General features: G+C 35.6%; 3 protein-coding genes across 3 annotated transcripts; 1 reads left to right on the top strand and 2 right to left on the bottom strand.

The window, feature by feature from the left end:
- The first annotated feature begins 1316 nt into the window (after nt 1-1316).
- On the top strand, nt 1317-1733 carry LOC140183427 (uncharacterized mitochondrial protein AtMg00810-like). Its single transcript, XM_072231840.1, has one exon. It carries the CDS (start codon nt 1317-1319, stop codon nt 1731-1733), a length of 417 nt encoding a protein of 138 aa, XP_072087941.1.
- A 6153-nt stretch (nt 1734-7886) lies between these two features.
- On the bottom strand, nt 7887-10128 carry LOC112790294 (uncharacterized). The gene is made up of 4 exons (XM_025832624.3): nt 9570-10128; nt 9109-9264; nt 8648-9010; nt 7887-8273 (listed from the first exon to the last, which is right to left on the bottom strand). Exons 1-3 carry the CDS (start codon nt 10113-10115, stop codon nt 8663-8665), a joined length of 1050 nt encoding a protein of 349 aa, XP_025688409.2. The 5' UTR covers nt 10116-10128; the 3' UTR covers nt 7887-8273; nt 8648-8662.
- A 307-nt stretch (nt 10129-10435) lies between these two features.
- On the bottom strand, nt 10436-15591 carry LOC112790293 (uncharacterized). Its single transcript, XM_025832622.3, has 14 exons — nt 15027-15591; nt 14869-14943; nt 14670-14777; nt 14509-14541; nt 14298-14387; nt 14093-14218; nt 13709-13834; nt 13052-13459; nt 12809-12943; nt 12193-12411; nt 11666-11938; nt 11387-11524; nt 10891-11193; nt 10436-10796 (listed from the first exon to the last, which is right to left on the bottom strand). The coding sequence occupies exons 1-14, from the start codon at nt 15207-15209 to the stop codon at nt 10590-10592; spliced, it is 2424 nt and encodes an 807-aa protein (XP_025688407.1). The 5' UTR covers nt 15210-15591; the 3' UTR covers nt 10436-10589.
- Nucleotides 15592-15799: the final 208 nt, after the last annotated feature.

Consider the following 15799-nt stretch of genomic DNA (forward strand, 5'->3'; position numbering starts at 1 on the left):
ACTCTATCCCTTTTATTATTTATTTTCTTATTTCTATTTTCGAAAACCCATAAACCAATTTAATCTGCCTAACTGAGATTTACAAGGTGACCATAGCTTGCTTCATACCAACAATCTCTGTGGGATCGACCCTTACTCACATAAGGTTTATTACTTGGACGACCCAGTACACTTGCTGGTTAGTTGAACGGAGTTGTGAGCTTCTCTAACAGTGCCTGAAATTCTTTTATCACAATTTCGTCCACCACAAGACTTATAGAGTATACAACAAACTATTGAAAAAACCATGCATGTCACATTCTGTGAGTCTAACAATGTTCCTAGTGTTTGCATTGATGATAGTCCATGTTTTGAAGCTGAATTACCCAAGAATACTGAGTCAATTCCTCAAAATCCAAGTTCTTATGAAGTTGTACTTATTAGCAGCGAAAATTCCAATTTTGCAGGGGACAATTTGGAATTATCTCCTATCGCAGCAGAAAACACTGATGCAGAGGCCATTGTTGATCAAGAGGAACCTGAATCCTCAACTCAAACCAGAAGGCCCAGGGAATGAAATTTTCTAAAAAACTATCCAGAGAAATTCATAATTGGTGATCCCTCCAAAGGAATATCAACTAGATCATCTTTGAAAAGAGCTGAATCCACTAACTTAGCTCTTATATCAAAGATTGAACTTCAAAATATCCAAGAAGCTCTTGCTGATCCATCTTGGGTATTAGCTATGGAGGAGGAATTGCAGAAGTTTGAGAAAAACCAGGTCTGGAGATTAGTGCCTCACTCAATGAAAAGAAAGTCACTGGCACTAAATGAATTTTCAGAAATAAATTGGGTGAAAATGGAACCATTATCCGAAACAAAGCAAGATTGGTTGCTCAAGGCTATGATCAAGAGGAATGGATTGATTTCGATGAATCCTTTGCACCTGTAGCTTGAATAGAAGCCATCAGATTGCTCCTTGCATATGCAGCTCATTGTGGCTTCAAGCTATTCCAAATAGACGTAAAGTGTGCTTTCCTCAATGGCATAATAGATAGAGAGATTTATGTGGCTCAACCATTTGGGTTTGAAAACAAAATTTTTTCTAACCATGTTTTCAAACTAGCTAAAGCCATATATGGTTTAAGACAAGCTCCTAGAGCTTGGTATGAGAGGCTTAGCTCATTTTTATTGAAAAAAATTTTCAAAGAGGAGCCATTGACACCACTTTATTTATTAAGAATTATAATGATCATTTCATTATTGTGCAAGTTTATGTTGATTATATTATCTTTGGTTCGGCTAATGAGGATTTGTGTGCAGATTTTGCTAAGCTTATGACTAGTGAATTTGATATGAGCATGATGGGAGAGCTCAACTTCTTTCTAGGCTTGCAAATAAAGCAAACTGCAGAAGGCATATTCATTCATCAAGAAAAATATGCAAAGGAACTTGTTAAGAAATTCGGGCTAAAAAGTGCCAAGCCAATGGGAACTCCCATGCATCCAAATATCAAGCTTGACAAAGATGAACATGCTAGAGATGTTGATGAGATGCGCTATAGAGGGATCATTGGCTCTTTGATGTATCTAGCCTCCTCAAGACTTGATGTCATCCAAAGTGTTGGAGTATCCTCAATATTTCAATCAAAGCCTAAGGAATCACATTTTTCAGCTGTCAAGAGAATCATCCGATACGTGGTTGGTACCACTGATATGGTTTATGGTTTCCAAAGACTGATTCCTTTCAATTAGTGGATTTTTGTGATGCAGATTTTGTTGGGGACAGAATTGATAGAAGAAGCACAAGTGGCATGTGTTACTTCCTTAGAAAATCACTCATTGTTTGGTCAAGCAAAAAGCAAACAACAGTAGCACTCTCTACTGCCGAAGCTGAGTATATTACAGCCTTATCTTGTTGTTCTCAACTACTATGGTTAAAAACTCAGTTAGCTGATTATAAACTGAAAGTATCTAACATTCTATTATTTTGTGACAATATGAGTGCTATAAATATTTTCAAAAACCTTGTTTTGCACTTTATAACAAAGCACATAGAAGTTAGATTTCATTCTATAAGAGAACATGTGCAAAATGGAAATTTAGATATTCAGTTTGTTAAATCTGAAGATCAACTATCTGATATTTTTACTAAACCATTGATAGAAGAGAGGTTCAGCAAATTACGAACTGCTCTGGGCATTCTTGATTCATCTAATTTTTCTTAATCCTTCTGACATTCTGGTTCAAGCGTTTTGCCTCATAAGTCGAGATGAGACTATTTTGGGCAGATGATGAGTAGCTTCATTAATTTGATTTGTTGCTATTTAGACTCGTTGGAGGCTTATCAGATTTGGTGGGCCTAGGATGTTTACTTGTCTACTCTTAGATGGGCCACTTATGTCTAAAAGTGTTGGGCCTATTTTGGATTTGGATTTAAAAAAATTGTTTTTCATTTTAACTTGGACTTATATTTTTGTTTTCAATATTAATTTTTTCATTTTTTGAAAACAAGGTTCATTTGGTTACAGAGGTAAAATTCAATGTTTTTTAAAATTTTTATTTTTCAACTCAATTTCAAGGTGAGACTATTGCACTACTTTAGGATTATATCAAATCACCACTTTATGCACTGTTTCACACACATTTCTCTCTACTCTTTTATCCGAATCTTTCCATTTGACCAATGTTCTACTATATTGGTTCCTAAATCTAATTCTTCCAAGATCAGAACTACAACTGGAATTGTAAAGATGTGTTTCAAGAGTTTGTGACCTTGTATGATCTTCTTATTATCTTTGGGGCTAAGAAGGAATGGCTGAATCTGCTATCAAGAAGACCAAAGGCCACATTTCGCATCCTCCAAAACTTTATTTTGCCTGTGTTGGATAGTTGTAAACAATTTACTTAGTTTATTTTGATTACCACTTATGGCTACTACTGCTCTGAACCTAACACTCTTGTGCAGATTTCTTAATTTTCCCTCCTTGATGACAAAAGGGGGAGAAAAGAAAATAAAAGAAAAGATAGCATATTAGCATTGGCTTAGGTTATAGACAATAATGCTTAATATCTATTACTGTGCTTAACTTTAATTGCTCTGTGCTTTGTGTTATTGTTATCTAAATTGCTCAGTGCTTGGTGTTATTGTTACTATGATATATTGCTGTGGAAATTATTTTTGACTGTTTTAAATTTTATCCACTTGAAGATGTAAGTCATGATTAAGGGGGATAAATGCTAACATTGAGGGGGAGCAACACACACTCTGAATGGCATTAAAGGGAAGTGCTCTCAACTCATTCAAATTAATTTTTAACTTCAATTATCCTCTTTTATCATGTTTGTCATCAAGGGGGAGATTGTTGAGCTTAGTTTGATGATTGGGCAAACAAATGATGACAAACATTGGTTGGGTTAAAAGCTCAATATTATCTAATGTGGGTGCTAGTGATGCAGGCCCAAAATGTCTAATTTCATGGTGCATCAGCCACTTCAAGTGATACACAACATGAGCCCATTATTTTCCAAAGAGCAGCAGATTATTATATGAGTCAAGAGAGAGAGCACCGAACACAAATTGAGAACAAAAAGAAAGAAAAAAAGAGGACATCTGTCAATATCATGGGACAGCTGTGGCTCTAGCATAGAAATAAGACACCAAGACATCTCCACTAATACAAGGATATCAGCAAAGCAACATTCAGATTGTGGGTGAGTAAAACACAAACTTGCAAAGAGAAGAAGTAGCAGAGATAATGGAGCAGAGGGAGAAAAAAGAGCATGCCAGGGAAGAAAGCAAATCCAAGGACAGCAGAGATGGTGGAATGGTTCCTCGACAAGCAGTGGTAGTGGAGCAGCATGGAGCAAGGACTACATGCCAGCTGAGACAGCTCCAACGGATAGCTGGGACAAGGAAATGAAAGAGGAAATTTGGATAGCAAGCTGAAGATATAAAGGAGACCTCATTCTAACATTTGAAGGCAAGAAAAAGAGAGCAAAAATTTAGAGCATCATATTCTCTCAACCGAGCTGAATTCTTTTTCTTCTACTAGTACTTCATTTTTTTTTCATTGTTATAGTTGTCTTGTGTCATCTTTTGTATTGAGAAAAGGCTAAATATGTGAGTTGAAAAAGTCATGAGAGAAGAGGCAAGAGAGATGCATGAAAAAGCCAGATGAATTCTTTCTGTGTAATTTGGTTTCTGTGAACTAAGGTTTAGTTTCCCTTGCCAAGTTGGGATAGCACTTGGTGGTAAATTGAATCTGCGGATTTCCCTTGCCAAGTTGGAATAGCACTTGGTGTTTCTGAATCTGACTAGGTTCGCTTTCCAAGTTGGGACAGCACTTGGGAAGCTGAGCTTTGGTGAAGAAAGCTTATTGGTAGATACTAGTTGAATTAGGTTATAATTCAATAGTATTGGTGATTATAGTCTGTTGATTATAGTGAAAATTTCACCATGATTGTGGTGGAGACTGGATGTAGGTTTCATGGCACTTAGAAATCGAACCAGGATACATGTTGGCCTCTTTCTCTTCTTCCCTTCTCTTTTTTTGTTCTGCACATGAGACAAAACGAAAAAATCTCCTGCAATTTCTGCTTCTGCGAAAGAGCTTGAAAAGCTAATTTTGTGCAAACGTGATTCAACCCCCTTTCTCAAGTTCTTTCAGAACCATCACAATTGATTTAATTATGGCTCAACTGGAAAAACCATTTTAAAGTAAAATAATAAATAAATTATAAATAAACATCTTGAAATATAATTATAGTTTAACATAAATCTTAAAATATCATTCAAATTTAAAAATATCATGAACCGAAGTCATATTATCTTATCAAAATATAGTAATAAAACTAAAATTAAACATAGAATTACAAGTTATCCTCTAGATTTTCAATGATACAAAAAATTAAACAATTCTAATTCTAATGAATCGGAATAGAAATTGAAACTCTATATTGGCTAACCTATGTCTCATAACTCTCTAGAAGTTTGATAATAAAAGAATGAATATTGGTTAGTCTTGCAACTTATTCAATCTCAACTTGGTCAACATCAGATCTTCCTAAGATTATGTTCTCTAATTGTTGTCGCAAACAAAGCTGATTCTTGACTCACTAGTCCTATTTGCTGCCTCAACCATTTTAGCTTCAAACTCTTAACATCATTTTTAACTAGCAAAATCGGTCCTATACACAATTTCTTCAATTAATTAGTGTCACATAACATGCCATACCATATCATATGGCCTTTAATTAATATTAATATGTATAACTTCAATTTAAAATTTTTTAACAAATAACTACATACTAAACAAAAATGGTTTTTAGCAAAGAAAGAACTTCTTGGCTTTTAGCAAAGAGCTTGGCCAAAGTGGTTGTGTGAATGACTCCAATAATAGCTATCAAAGAAACTACAACAAGAGTGACCACTGTTAATTACCACACAGCACTGAATTCCACAGCAAACCTAGAAATAAATGTGCCAAAGTAGTGAAAAACTATCCCTGTCTTACTAATAATGAGAATAGAAAAACTCAATCTCTTAAACTCAATAGTTACATCAGCTATCCAACTAAATAATTGCATCACAGTTATCATAAACTGATTTTAAAGTCTAGAAGAAGAGTAAAATTAAAAATATGAAGCATATAATAAATAAAAAGATCACCAATTACAAATTTTTTAATAAGAACAATGAAAAAAGATTAACAGTTTTCAACCCAATTTTAAAAAAGCTCATCACAATTATTAACAACAACAAAAAGTGTTGAAGGAACAGTGAATCAGTATCATAGGCAGTGTAAATTTAAAATCTAAAAGTTATCAATCTAAAATTTATCATCAAATACAATCAGAGCAAAGCCAATCAACCAAGCACTGACTAAGTATTCTGTTCTAATTAGGGAAAGAAAAATTCACATCGACCAATAATGGCAAAGTTCCGATCACTTTGATTCTCACAATAGCAATAGCAATAGTAACAGCATCAGATTCCACAATTAATTGACACAACTACAATCGAAATCTTATACAACACCTTCTTCACCTACTTGGCCCCATACAATCCTGTTTTTTGCAATATACTCATCTTTAGCTCTGACAAAATATTTGTTGACTGGATAAAAACACTCACAATTTCTTTATCAATGAATTTAATACTGTGTTTTTTGCTTTTTTTATTATTATTTTTCCAAAATAATGAACTATAACCAAAAAACTCTCCTCACTATTCATTTGTAAAGGTATGAAAATGATCATCTACCATCACACGACTTCCTCCTAGTTGGTATACATAGGTGTTTTTGGTGCAAGTATAAACTGCTGAATCCCTGTAGCAGTTTATGCACATTAGAGCAAATACACAGAAACCATGAGCCCCCTGCCGCAGTTTCTAGCCATTTCGAATATCAACATAAACCACTGGAGTGGTATAACGATTTATGTTCATTTGGCATCTCTGAGACCCCTCTCACGATTTATATAGGTTAGTTAAAAATTATATTTGCATATGCAATATGCAAAAGTTATATTCGAGTAAATTTTATTTTCGAATAATTTATTTTAGTCATTTGTCTATATTTTAATTATGGGTATCATTTAAAAAAAATCATTATTTGATGGTTTGGCTAGTAAAAAGTGAATAAATATGAACGTAATGAATTGAAAACTAAAAAAATTTAAATACTCCGTCTAAAGTTTTCTAATGCGTACTTAAAAATTTGATTACATGATCAATTTAGTAATTTTAATTAACTATTTCTTTCATTGCAAAATAAAATACCACTTTTATGTTTTATTTTGGATACATAAAAAAAATCAATCTAAAGTATATGCAAAAATAATCATATCCAAAAATACTGATTTATTATTTAAAGTGAGATATTTATTTTGAAATAGAGAGAGTAGTTTAGCTTTTGAAAATAGATTTCAGATTGGATAAATTCATCTTTGAAAGTGATTTTTTCTTTAGGAACTAATTTGTTAAAAAAAACAAAACTGTAGGGGTATATTATATATAAATGATTAAATGTAATAGAGATCATATCCTCTTTAATATTACATTACACATCATAGCTTGCTCTCTGGAACACCAACTGGTGCATTTCTGGACCTCTTTTCCACTGCTCGAGAGACCTGCTTCACCGCCTCTTTTGGCAGATGACGAGGCCAGCTCAGCCAAAGTCCTCCATCAGCTACAAGAGTGTTGCCGTTGACATATTTTCCTTCAAAGAATCACACAACTAGTGTTAACTTTCAGAAGACAAAAGTATGCCAGAGTAACAAACTAATCATGCCCTCAAGAGTCTTCACAAGTGATTTAACAATAGCACAGAACTAACAAGCATGTGGGAAGGAACACATACTTATTCGCGTGGTCTAAAAGCCTTTTTTTTTTGTTTTTTTTGTTTTTATTCAAAAAAGTCTTGTTTTTAACGTCAACAATTAATAAGGTGTCCGTTGCCCCATTTTTATTTTTTGGCTATAAGTAATGAATAATTAAAGATGTTATACAATTTGTTTCTCTTTATTTTAGATTTTTAGCAAACCAAGTATTACTGAGTAACTAGGTTGCCAATGGTAAAAGTAAGGGATGTGAAATGTGAATTGATTTGTCTCCACCTGGAGATTCTAATTTTAGTTACCGCCACAGCATATGCGCTTTTGAAAGATGCTTATAAAAATTGACAACGGACATTGAGTAATTTACATCAGTGAAGTGCATTCGTTTTTTTCACATTGGATGCTAACAAAACCTTTGTATATTATCCTATGTTCTTCTGTTCCTTGCAAAGTTGACAATACTTCGTGCATGGACCTCGGAAGAATAAAACTATAAAAAAAAAGCCATCTACATGAAATTTCCAGTGTGTTCCGAGCAATATCTAAGCGTTACTTCTGAAGATGGTTTTTAAATGGAATAGCACATGCCATGGTTCACAATTACTCAGGTTTTCAGTTTACAACAATAGGGTAATGCAGATACAACCTTAAACTTCTGTAAAAAAAAAATGATACAACCTTAAACTACTAACTCAATACATAACCTAAGTTGACTACCTTAGACAATATGTAACATGAAAAAACTATAACTAATACTGTTTAAAGTGATGCCCCAATTGACATTGGTAATGAACCATCTCCTACATCTTGGATCAGTGCCATCACTGCACCACTCTCCACTGATAACAGAATATTAAATAAAAATGAAGAGTTTCATATATAATTTACCGTCCTAATAAATTACAAGGTCCTAATGTATAAACTTGAGCTTGAAGGCAATCAGACTCAGACCTGCAATCACAGAAAGAAAAATATATTTCAACTCTATTATTAGTTTTTCGGTGTTTCTTTAGCAGAAAACAAAAAAGTAACAAGACAGATAATAAAAAGCAAGCTATAGTTCGATCTCATTAGTTTTACTAAATTCAGTCGTAATTGCCAATATTATCCCCATTGGTTTAACGCTAACGTAGTTTAAATTATTTTTATCTTATTATTATGCAACAATTCAAGAGAATGAAGTGTTGCAGGACTCGACAAATTAACTCATCATTCATCCGTGTACTAAAGTTTTCTACCTGAACTCAACTATGGACTAGATAAAACCATACAGTTTATGCTTTACACCCAGATACTTAGTTGAGCACAGAATGATAAGACAATACCTGAAGAATAACAAATCAAATGCTTTTCTCTGCAAGACCATTCAATTTGGTAGAGTTTGCTTCTCGCCAGATTGCTTTCACTTCATCTGTTCGGAACCGCTGGGTGAACGTAGAGTCCTCTAGTGGTGTCGATGCACCATAAGCAAATTCAAGGAGACCAGTATAAGCTATCATTGCACCATTGTCGATGCAATATCTGTCATTGGTGGCAAACAGCCTCCCACCCCGTTCAGAGCACATTGTTCTCATCATCTCCTGCAAACGCTCGTTGCAGCCCACACCACCAACTATAAGGACATCTTTCGAGTCACAATGAGCCATAGCCCGCTCTGTTATCTCCACAAGCATAGCAAACAGAGTCTCCTGCAATGTTAACATTCTTAGAAATCCAAACTCACAAATTCATAATTTTATAAAGATAGCAGCTTACCGGAGAGAAAGGAAGCAGCAAACAAATATACCTGCAGAGAGTAGCACAAGTCTGCAGGTGTGCACTCGTTATTCTTCAGCTTTTCAACTGCAGTCGTTTCGATGTAACTAAGTATTCCACTAAAAGATACATCCATCCCTTTGACAACATAAGAAATGTCTATAAATTTCTCTCCTTTCTTAGCAAGCTGAAAGGCAAGAAAACCATATAAAGCAAGTTGAACAGATTATACCATGAGAACACTAAATCCTAAACCCTAAATTCTAAACCATGAGATCACAACCCAGTTAAGCACAATTATAATACTACATTTGTACTCCTCTATGCATATTGTATATTTATCTGAATCAAAGATTGCTACATTAAAGTTCTTAAATGTGACTCATTGAGTTCATAAAATTTCCATGTTTACATTAGCCTTTAAGTAAAAATTGCTACTTTCAACTAACAAAATGATTAAGGAAAATTGCTAACAACGAATTCATAAAAAACCTGCTCAATGTTGTAACCAGGACTGGGATCATTGGAAAGCGTCAAAACCCTAGCGAAGCGATCCAAGCAGTTACCAACAGCAATATCAATGGTCTCACCAAAAATTCTGTAACGACCCTCACTGAATGCAATGACCTGAGTGTTACCGCCACTAACATAAAGCACAACAGGGTCAACGGCACCGGTGACAACCCTACCCATCTCAATATGAGCGACACAGTGGTTGACAGCAACAATGGGCTTCTTCCAAAGCTGAGAGAGGACGCGAACGACGACAGCAGAGACCTGAAGGGGAGCACCCATTCCAGGGCCCTTGGTGTAGCAGATGCAGTCGATGTCATCGGGAGTGACGTTGGCGGTCTCTAAAGCGGATCTGACGAGTGGAAGAACGTGGTGAAGGTGGTGCTGAGCGGTTTCTCTTGGGAGAAAGCCTTGACCGGGAGGGGTTATGTATGTGTGGCGTGGGTTGGAGAGGATGGTGCCGTCAAGTGTGACAACACCCACTCCGATTTTGTTGGCTGAACCCTCGAATCCCAACGCTATCATTCTCTTCTTTTCACTTTCTACCTTTACAAGATTCATGTAAGTAAAAGGACAATGAATTTAATACATTACCATTTACCGTGGTAGAATAACATTACCTAAAGCAAAATGGCAAGGAAGAGCTTTGGAGAGTCGTTTGGCTTCGGTATTTGGCGGTGATAGAGAAAGGCCTCAGAGTGCTCCGTTGATAAGAATGCGGAGCACTTGGTGCACAAGAATGAGGCAAAACAGAATTTAGCAGTACTGTTCCGAAATGCCATATGTTTTGGTGCATTTTCATTTCCTGTGTTATATAATAAAACAATAATAATAATAATAATAACTTTTACATTAATAAGATTTTATTGGCGGAGTAAGTGTTATACAGCAGATTGTCTTAATCCATAGTTAGTAGAAGGCGGAACTCTGATACACATGTACACATCAACATTAATCTATCTATGATGATTCATTGAAGCAATATACTTGACTACTTAGTTAGTTCTGAAGGGATGGAGAAGAATTGATGATCTGCTGTCCTAATTCCTTTATTTTGCTGAGAAGCATCATTTGCTGTGTCTCCAGCTGCGCTATATATCCTTCCTGAGTGTCCTCCAGAGTTTCTAGCTCACTCAAAATCCTAGACAGTCCTTCAACATTCCCGTCGTCTATTAACGATCGAAACTTCATCATCATCTCTTTCATCTGACCATATTCAATTTCAACAGTTTATTAAGGGAAAATGGAAACAGGAGACAGCTTCTGAATGGAATTGCTAAAATTATGCTAGAGATCTAACCTGGGTAGGAATTTGGTGCAATGTGCTTAACGAAGGTTCAGAATCCACAACTTGTCTCATTTTCATCTCAGGGACATTTCTTGTAATTTGGATGTGGATCTCGCCACTTTTCACCCCTTGGAGAGGTATCCACTTGTCTACCATCTGGTTTGGAGGCAACCTTTGATATTCCACAACACATTCACCGATGCTTGATGTGGGCAGTAATGCATTATGGTCCTTAACACGCAGTACAAGGAGACTGCCATCGTCCAGGAAGTCTAAGGTCTGGTTCCATTGAGGATTCAAAGTCTTGGGAATAACCTACCACACAATGTCAGATAAAATCAGCATAAAAATGCTATGGAAAAATGACATGAGCAAGAAAGAACAGGGGGCATAACACGTGAATGAAACAATGAAAGGCTTGGATATTACACTTCACAAATATTTAGTAGAAATATGAGCATGTGTTATCAAGTGTTGTTACTGCAAATTAAGGATTCTAGGTCTTAACCTTTGTCCTTTTCTTCAAGTTTCCATAGTCTACCCTCACATAAGGATCACTTGTCCCTCTAAGATCAGCAGCAATAAGATCCCTTGCTTCAATCACAACTAGTTCTATCCAACCTTTTTGTGAGCTCGAAGCTGTATCCTGTTCATTTCGAAGGAGCAATGCATAATATCAATTTAGATGAAAATTTGGCATGGGTAAAAATAACTGAAGTGATAGTATAATATTATAATAAGTTATTGCTTTGTGCTTTATTCCCCATCCCCTGTTGAGGACACATACCCTTGATCCTTCTTGGTCATTCACCTTAACTACTTCTATCTTAACTCTTAACTCGCCAGAACTCACTCCTTCGAGAGGGATCCACACATCCTTGACTGAGCTGTCTACTAGTCCCTCCAAATTTACATGAGCACTACCAGTATTTTCATCTCCAAAAACTTCATTAGTAAAGCACTTTACATTTAGGTATTCATCACCACCCGTCTCATCAAATTCAAATGATTGATTCCAAATGGGATTCGGAGTTTGAGCATTCATGGTTTTCTGGATAGTCTGAAAGAGTATTAACAACCAAATCAGATAGTGAGTTATTTTCAAATGGCATTGCAATTTGCATCTATTATGCTCAAGTAAACAAATATTCTGTTTGCACAAGTTCTCTTTCCACAAATTGCACACAAGAAAGGGAAAGTGTGCTTCAAGAGTTTGAATCATTATTCATTATAGGACAACTTCAAGTAAGCATCCTATAGAGAAACATGTGTTGTTCCAATCTCTACAACAGTTCAACAATCAGTTTCACTCACCTTTTCATACTGCAGTTTGACATATGTATCAACTTTTCCAAATTTGTCTTTTGTAGCTAGATCTTTTGCTTCAACAACGGTTATCCTAAGTTTCCTTCCAGTTTTTGACTGCAGATTTGATGATTCACTTAGTGGTGGCTGAGAGCTAGTACTGAGGCTGTTCAAGCTATGTGAACCATCAGCAAATTGCCATTCTTTTACTACAATTCTCACCTTCAACTGAAAATGGATGAGAGGTATGATGAGTTAAACATTTCATTCACATTCAATTTTATTTTCCTTTTTATTTTTAATCAGAGAATAATGTTAGACAGAGGCAGGAAGCAATCATTTCATTATCTATACATCCATACATTTATACATATTATTAAAGGGGATTCTCCCATTTGTCTATACATCTATACATACATATTATAAAGAGTACTCTCCCATTTGGTGTCCTTTTCCTATTCCAAAAATGCCACTCTCTCTAACATCTCCTATAACTACTTTTACAATTCTAATTTCAAAGGTAAGTATCCACTTCAAAAAAGCCTGCCTGGAAATACTATCGTTTTACACAACAAAGAAAAAGCAAAGCAAGTGGCTGTTAATTTACTAGCCATAGATAATGTACCTCTCCAGAGCTGGCCCCCTCAAATGGAACAGTCATTTCAATTTCATCTCCACAATCTTTTGCATGTGTTGCTATGACACCAGAGTTTGGCCCAGTTGCCCACATTATTGTTGAATCATCTTCAACATGCCTCATCTTCTCAAACACAAAGCATCAGTGAAGCTTAAAGATAGATAAGCAGTTGCTGCAATGAGATAAATTAAACAATTTTCTGCTTGTATATATTAACATCAATGACAATACCTTGATTTCACAACTTGCTAGGTAGTCATACTTCACACTGCTGGGAAGGCACTCATAAAGATTAAAGCGAACAATTCCTGTACTATCATGTAATACCATATTAAACGTTGCATCCCATGTTGGTGTTGAACCTCGGCTCACACCTGTCCTCCTTGTCAATTCCTCTGCTTCTACTTCCACAAATGTCTGCAGGTCCTTGTCATCCAATTTTTCTTCCAAGCAGCCATTTTGCTGCCTCAAAGATGGGCTTCCCTTAAAGCAACTCCTAGAAAGTTTGTTTGCTGAAATCACTGTAACATATATAATGCCTCCAACAACTCTTTTCCTTAAATTCACTGCCGGCAAAGAGAAGCATCGGCGCCGAGGTTCCACCATAGTTTTAAGCAAAGTGTCGGTAAAAAGTTTCTCCTGTATAAAAGGAAAAGTGCAATTGGAATGAAATATCGTACTCCATTGAAGGAAAGTAAGACAGAAGGTTAAAGAAAGAGACTTAAATTCACATAGCACATTCAAAGTCTGAGCCTGCGGCGAAAATTGAAATGAACTATGCCAAAAATGAATATAGAATCATCTTGATTTAATTATTTCAAAATGGATTGAATTATGCCAGAAATGATAAACATAAGCTTTTTCAAAAATAAATTCTCCAAGACGCACCAGCCAAGAAGAAACACCAGGCACCTCTGTTCCACCACTTCCAAACGCAATTCCAATTCTCACCTCAGGTTTTGATGAAAATGAATACAGAAGGGCTTTTCCATCTAGAATTGGTGTAATGAGGAGCTGCATAAAAATGTGAATGATTAGATTAGTAAAGAAAAATGATTTAACTAACAATTAGTGGCTACAAACATAAGGCATAAGCGTTTAGAAATGAATTTTCTTCAAATCCGGGCAAAGTATTTTATAGTTCTCGTAGTAATAAGTGTTATTACTTGCTTCAAAAATCAAACTTGCTTATTTGTTTTCATATATGTTGTTTCATTTTATATAATTTAGTGCCTTAGAATCTTAAAGAAATATAGATCCTATTTGACATACATCACCCTTGATATGAAGACTATTAATCATAATTCGGGTAGTTCCCATCAATGGCTTGGCAAGTTTGGCAAGCATCAAAATACTCATGTCACTAGTGTCCCAATCAAAACCCATGTTCAAGATCCGCTGTCAAATACCAACAGAATACTTTACAAAATTGTTGGGTATGTGGAAACAGGCTAAAAACAATTGTGAAACAAAAAACCTGATCACCAGAAGTTGACCACCGCACCCCTTGAAGACCCAAACTTGGAGGGCATGATCCTAGTGAGAACTCCCGCAGGTCAACTTTCTCCTACAAAAACAAGCATCTTAGTTCAGTACACATCTTCTAATTTTCAGTATCATTCATCTTCATGTTACAATTAAGAAAGTGTGCAACTCTTTAACAAAAAAAAAAAGCACAATTTACTTACTATAAGGCTTGGTTTCCGGAGCTTTAACCGCTTCTAGATCATGAGACAAGAAAAAAAAAAAAATCAAAGTTAACATCAAAACTTATATGTAATCAAATTAAAGCAATTTGGCAATTTGGCACACAAAACCAAAATATAGTAGAACGTAAGTGAAATGTCACCTCCACTATAGCGGATAACCTTCTTGAAAGCTTTGGATTAAAATAGTTGGGCCAGACTTGAGTCAAGAACTTATTCAACCATTCACAGTGTTCCAATGGTGTAACGGGCTATGTAAACAGCAAGTTGAATTCATGTGAATTGTGTAGAGATAAATTGAGAATGCAAAAGGGAGAGAAAAGGAATTGGAAAATAGTATACCGAGGAGTTTAGCATGATGCGGCGCCATTTCTTGTTCAAGTCCTCCTCAAGCAGTTTGCGTTGATAACTCTGATACTAGAAATAGAAAAATCATCAATTAGTTAATTAATTAATTTAGTAGCCAAAATGAAAAGGGAAGAGAGAGAAGGGGTCGTTACTTGGATAGTTGTCCAAAGAGCAAGTGCAAGGAGAAGCAAATTGGAGAAACAAGAAACCCAGTAAGCAATGAGGAACAGTAAAGCAAGCAAGAATGGGATCCGAGGCTGAGTCACATGGCTCAACAAGAGTGCAGCCTCTTCTATGTTCATCGGAATCAGCTTTCTCTTGCCACTACTACTCATTGCAGCCAGATGAAGGAAAGATTTCAAGCAAAACCAACTCCCATTTTGTCTCTAGCTCTCCCTTACATTGTAATTGGTGATTGGTGCTACTGTTAGGGAGGAGAGGAGACGTACAGGAACTCGAATGGAAAGAGGACAAAGGGGAAGTGCAAGAAATGAATATGAATATTAATAATCGTACGTCTTGAGTTGACGAATCTAATCTGAGTAAACAAAAATTAGAGCCTCGTCGTCGTCACAGAATGTCATAATTAATTAATTAATTAAATCGATGCGAACTTATTTAATTAGTACAGTAGGAGTTGCTGCAACTGGCCGCTCATCAAAACTATCCAACTACCTGCACATCTGTTCTTTAACACTGTTATAACTTCTCAATCCCAAAGTTTGCTTGCACAAATCAACGGCTCATATTTGTTTACTGTCGAGCAATGCAAGGTTATTTTTTTCTGGAAAGAACTCACTTTTGCTTAAAAAATTTGATATGGTTTTAATTTTGGTGTAATATTTGCAAGGTTTTATTCAAATGAAGACCATATTGCAAATTGTTAGATTGTTACCATCTTTATGTAAAGATGTTTTTATTGGAA

The sequence above is a fragment of the Arachis hypogaea genome, chromosome 3 (assembly GCF_003086295.3).
Source record: "Arachis hypogaea cultivar Tifrunner chromosome 3, arahy.Tifrunner.gnm2.J5K5, whole genome shotgun sequence".
In the NCBI taxonomy this organism is placed as follows: Eukaryota; Viridiplantae; Streptophyta; class Magnoliopsida; order Fabales; family Fabaceae; genus Arachis; species Arachis hypogaea.

Coding starts and splice junctions, on each gene's coding strand:
- LOC112790293 (XM_025832622.3), bottom strand. CDS start 15,209: ATGAGTAGTAGTGGCAAGAGAAAGCTGATTCCGATGAACATAGAAGAG. Junction 14,542..14,669: donor GGTTATCCGCTATAGTGGAG/GTGACATTTCAC, acceptor CTCATGATCTAG/AAGCGGTTAAAGCTCCGGAA. Junction 14,388..14,508: donor TCCGGAAACCAAGCCTTATA/GTAAGTAAATTG, acceptor TTGTTTTTGTAG/GAGAAAGTTGACCTGCGGGA.
- LOC140183427 (XM_072231840.1), top strand. CDS start 1,317: ATGACTAGTGAATTTGATATGAGCATGATGGGAGAGCTCAACTTCTTT.
- LOC112790294 (XM_025832624.3), bottom strand. CDS start 10,115: ATGATAGCGTTGGGATTCGAGGGTTCAGCCAACAAAATCGGAGTGGGT. Junction 9,265..9,569: donor CTGGTTACAACATTGAGCAG/GTTTTTTATGAA, acceptor CTTGCCTTTCAG/CTTGCTAAGAAAGGAGAGAA. Junction 9,011..9,108: donor ACTTGTGCTACTCTCTGCAG/GTATATTTGTTT, acceptor TTAACATTGCAG/GAGACTCTGTTTGCTATGCT.